Source organism: Nicotiana tomentosiformis, chromosome 11 (genome assembly GCF_000390325.3).
Source record: "Nicotiana tomentosiformis chromosome 11, ASM39032v3, whole genome shotgun sequence".
In the NCBI taxonomy this organism is placed as follows: domain Eukaryota; kingdom Viridiplantae; phylum Streptophyta; class Magnoliopsida; order Solanales; family Solanaceae; genus Nicotiana; species Nicotiana tomentosiformis.
In genome coordinates, this window is record NC_090822.1 from 70,090,221 (window position 1) to 70,094,555 (window position 4,335).

Here is a 4,335-nt window from a genome sequence, read left to right on the forward strand (position 1 = left end):
CCTCGGGCAATCTAGACGCCTCCTTGGCATCGACGTATCGCAACAATCCCAAATCAGGAGTCCTTCTATACATAATTCCTTCGCTTCGGAAGAAATGGTTGGCCAATCTTCGAAGCGTGCGCTTCTGAGTGTGTGTAGCGTGCTCTAGATATTCTCCCTTTTCTAAGTATTCCATGATGTCGTGGAACTACGGATTTCCGTCAATTTCTTACTCAACACGAGCACAATAAGCTGGCTGCTTATGAATTCCTATTAGGATATGATCGATGAAATTTTTGTCTGGGTGTTGTATCATGGAGGATAAAGTGGCTAGTGCATTTACAAACTCATTCTGAATCCTTGGAACATGCCTGAACTCTATCTTTGTGAATCTCTTGGTCAGCTCTTGTACACAGTACAAGTATGACAATATTTTGGTGTTCTTCGTAGCCCATTCTCCTAGAACCTGGTACACCAATAGATCTGAATCTCCGATTACCAGCAACTCCTGAACGTTCATATCAATGGCCAACCTGAGACCCAGGATGTAGGCCTCGTATTCTACCATATTGTTGGTGCACAGAAACCTAAGCTTTGCGGATACCGGATAATGCTGATCGGTTTCTGATACTAAGACGGCTTTGATACTCACTCATTTGAATTTTGCTGCTCCGTCAAAGAACATCCTCCAACCATCGTACGCCTCAGTAATATCTTTTCCTACAAATTATACCTCCTCATCGGGAAAATACATTTTCAATGGTTCGTATTCTCCATCTATGGAAATTTCCTGCCAAGTGATCCGCCAATGCTTTCCCTTTGACTGCCTTCTGAGTTACATAGATGATGTCGAACTCACTCTTCAATATCTGCCACTTTGCTAATTTACCCATAGGCATGGGTTTCTTAAAGATGTATTTTAGCGGATCCATCCTTGATATGAGATATGTAGTGTACACACATAAATAATGTTTCAACTTCTGGGCTATCCATGTCAAAGCACAGCAAGTGCGTTCCAACAAAGAATACCGGGCTTCGTAAGGCATGAACTTCTTGCTCAGATAATATATCGCCTGCTCCTTCCTTCTTGTTTCATCATGTTATCCTAGAACGCAACCAAACTCCCCATCCAACATAGACAAATAAAGCAACAGAGGTCTTCCCGGTTCTGGTGGGACCAGCACGAGCGGTTTAGATAAATACTCCTTGATTTTGTTGAAGGCTTTCTGGCATTCTTCAGTCCAGCTTGTTGCAACATTTTTCCTCAGCATTCTGAAGATTGGCTCACATATCACGATTGATTGTACTATAAAGCGGCTGATGTAATTGAGGCGCCCTAGAAAACTCATCACATCTTTCTTATTATTTGGTGGTGGCAAGTCCTGAACAGCCTTGATTTTTGACGGGTCTAACTCGATACCTCGGCGCCTGACAATGAAACCTAACAACTTTCCAGCAGGTATTTCGAAGGCATATTTTGCAAGGTTCAACTTCAAGTTGTATCTTCGAAGCCGATCGAAATATTTCTTCAGGTCTGCTATGTGATCCGAACTCCTTTTAGATTTGATGATAACATCATCCACGTACACCTCTATTTCCTTGTGTATCATGTCATGGAAGATAGTCATCATGGCTCTCATGTAGGTGGCCCCAGCATTCTTCAAACCAAACGACATCATTTTATAGCAATATATTCCCCATGGTGTGATAAAGGCGGGATTTTCGGCATCTTCTTCATCCATCCAAATCTAATGGTACCCTGTGAAGCAATCCACAAAGGATTGGAGTTCATGCTTGGCGCAGTTGTCAATCAGTATGTGTATGTTGGGCAGCGGGAAATCATCCTTAGGACTTGATCTGTTCAGATCTCGGTAATCGACACATACTCTAAATTTCCCATCTTTATTTGTAATTGGCACAATGTTGGCCAACCAGGTCGGGTATTCAACCACTCGGAGAACCTTGGATTTGATTTGCTTGGTGACCTCCTCTTTTATCTTCAAACTCATATCCGGTTTGAACTTTCTAGGCTTCTGCTTTACCGGTGGACAAATGGAATTGGTGGGTAGCTTGTGAGCTACTATGGATGTGCTCAAACCAGTCATATAGTCGTAGGACTATGCAAAGATGCCCTCATACTCCTTTAGGAACTTGATATACCCTTCTTTCTCTTACGGTGATAGATGAATTCTTATACGAGTTTCCTTGACTATTTCAGAATCCCTTAAGTTAACGGCCTCAATTTCTTTCAAATTAGACTTCGGTTTGTTTTCAACATTCTCTATTTGTTTGACTATTTCCTCAGGTATTATATCATCTTCCAGATCTTCTGAATCACTCTCCTTATGTTGCGTTGTCTCATTACATGTCACAACCGTAGGTTCATCAGGATATATATAATAATTATGCTGAAAAGAATGTAGAAAGATAATAATAAATATGAAAAGCGGTAATGCATTAATAAAACTTTTAGAAATGTCAACAAGTACGACTCGATGGCTCGAGTAATTATTTTAAAACAAAATACTAAAAAATTTCTTAAATAGTCAAAATTATTTGAAAATAATTCATGCTAATTTGCCAGGCTACCCAGGAACTCGGCGAGCCCGGGATGGTGCAGCAGTCCAGTTCTTGAGAACAACTCTTTCTTCCATAGTTTGAATGGTAAGGTCTTCCTCCTCCCCTCCTCAATAATTGCACTGCAGTCCATGTCTTCTTCATCTAGAAACAACTCCCTCATGCCGGCCAAAACCTCATCTTCCTCTGATCCCGACATCATGTTAGCCTGATGGAATGTCTGGTGCAGCGGTGGTACGGGTTGTTCTAGTGGATAATAAGGGGCATGCCATGGCGGTGTCCAATCATGATATTCTTGCCATGTATATTTATATCCGAGTCCAAAGGTCGTGCCATGGTGTTGTGGTTGTACGGGTTTGGTGATCCCCTAAAGCTTTTTACCAAGACCCTTGCCTGGTTCATATCCCTTGCATAGCAATATGCTTTTTATCTTCTATCTCCACCATAGGTCCGTTTAAATTGCGTTCACCCGTTCAATGCGATGATATGTTTCTCCGCCCAACTTCCTCCTATTTTCGATGATTGGAACGGTCTGGTTGGTGTAGATGGGGTTGCTTCCATCTCCATGAATGATCACCTCCTGATGATTCCACTCAAACTTCACAGCCTGCTGTAGAGTTGAAGCCACTGCCCTGGCTGCATGTATCCATGCCATTCCCAACAATAGATTGTAAGTAGCAGATATATCTAGCACTTGGAACTCAACATCAAACCAAGTTGGACCCATCTGTAGATCAAGGTTGATCTCTCCGATAGTGGCTCTCTGAGATCCATCGAATGCTTTCACATTCATGCTTCCCATTTGTATCTTGTGCAGCCCTTTACCCAATCTCTTTAGAGTGGTCAGTGGGCATATGTTCAAATGCGAACCTCCATCTATCAAGACACTGGCGATGAACTTATCCTCGAATTGCATTGTGATGTGCAACGCCCTGTTGTGACTCAGTCCTTCTGGTGGTAACTCATCTTCGTTGAAAGTGATTTTGTGGCTCTCCAGTATCTGTCCGACCATGTTAGCCATCTCTCCACTAGTGATGCCGGTGGGTACATAAGCTTCACTTAACACCTTTATCAAAGCATTCTTGTACACGTCTGAGTTTTGCAACAGTGATAAGATTCGATATCTGAGCAGGAGTCTTGTTCAGGTGGTCAACAACAGAGTACTCCCTTTCTTGTATCTTCCTGCAGAGATCGTCAATGTCATTCTTAACAACAGGTGGCTTAGGTGCAACTTCCTTGCTTGTTCCTCCTAGATTCTCATGTGTGTAAACTCCGCCAGTTCTAGTCATACCTTGCGCGACAACTGTTTCTTCCATTTTGGCTTTTCCCTTTCTCCTTGCTTCCACAATATAATCCCACGGGATGGTATCATACTTGTAAGATGGTATGGGAGCTACCATTACAGTGAAGGGCGTAGCTATCTCAACTTCAAATAGCTCCTGGGTTTGTACCACAACTGGCGTGAGGGTGACTGGAGATGTTTTAGGAGCGTCTCCCTCTCGAATGAGTCTAATGGACCCTTCCTGATCCCACTCTTCATCGGTTTCTATCATGTTCACTCCCTCACATCTATGATCAGCATCTGAATCTTGTCTTTCAACGTGCGTCACTCCTCAATGGTATGACCCTTCATGCCTGAATGATAAGCACATGTTTTGTTGGGGTTGATCCATTAGAAGGGATTTTCCACAACAACAACAGGAATAGGGGTGATGTAACCAGCGACCTTCAGTCTCGCATATAGTTGGGCTATGGATTCAGCAATTAGGGTGTATTGTC

General features: G+C 42.7%; 1 protein-coding gene across 1 annotated transcript; it reads right to left on the bottom strand.

Annotated features, from left to right (window-relative positions):
- Positions 1-208: 208 nt before the first annotated feature.
- LOC138901622 (uncharacterized) lies at positions 209-547 on the bottom strand. Its single transcript, XM_070189401.1, has one exon. It carries the CDS (start codon positions 545-547, stop codon positions 209-211), a length of 339 nt encoding a protein of 112 aa, XP_070045502.1.
- Between the last annotated feature and the right edge of the window lie 3,788 nt (positions 548-4,335).

Bases quoted from the DNA above. Each gene is read 5' to 3' on its own strand.
- LOC138901622 (XM_070189401.1), bottom strand. From the start codon at position 547: ATGGTAGAATACGAGGCCTACATCCTGGGTCTCAGGTTGGCCATTGAT.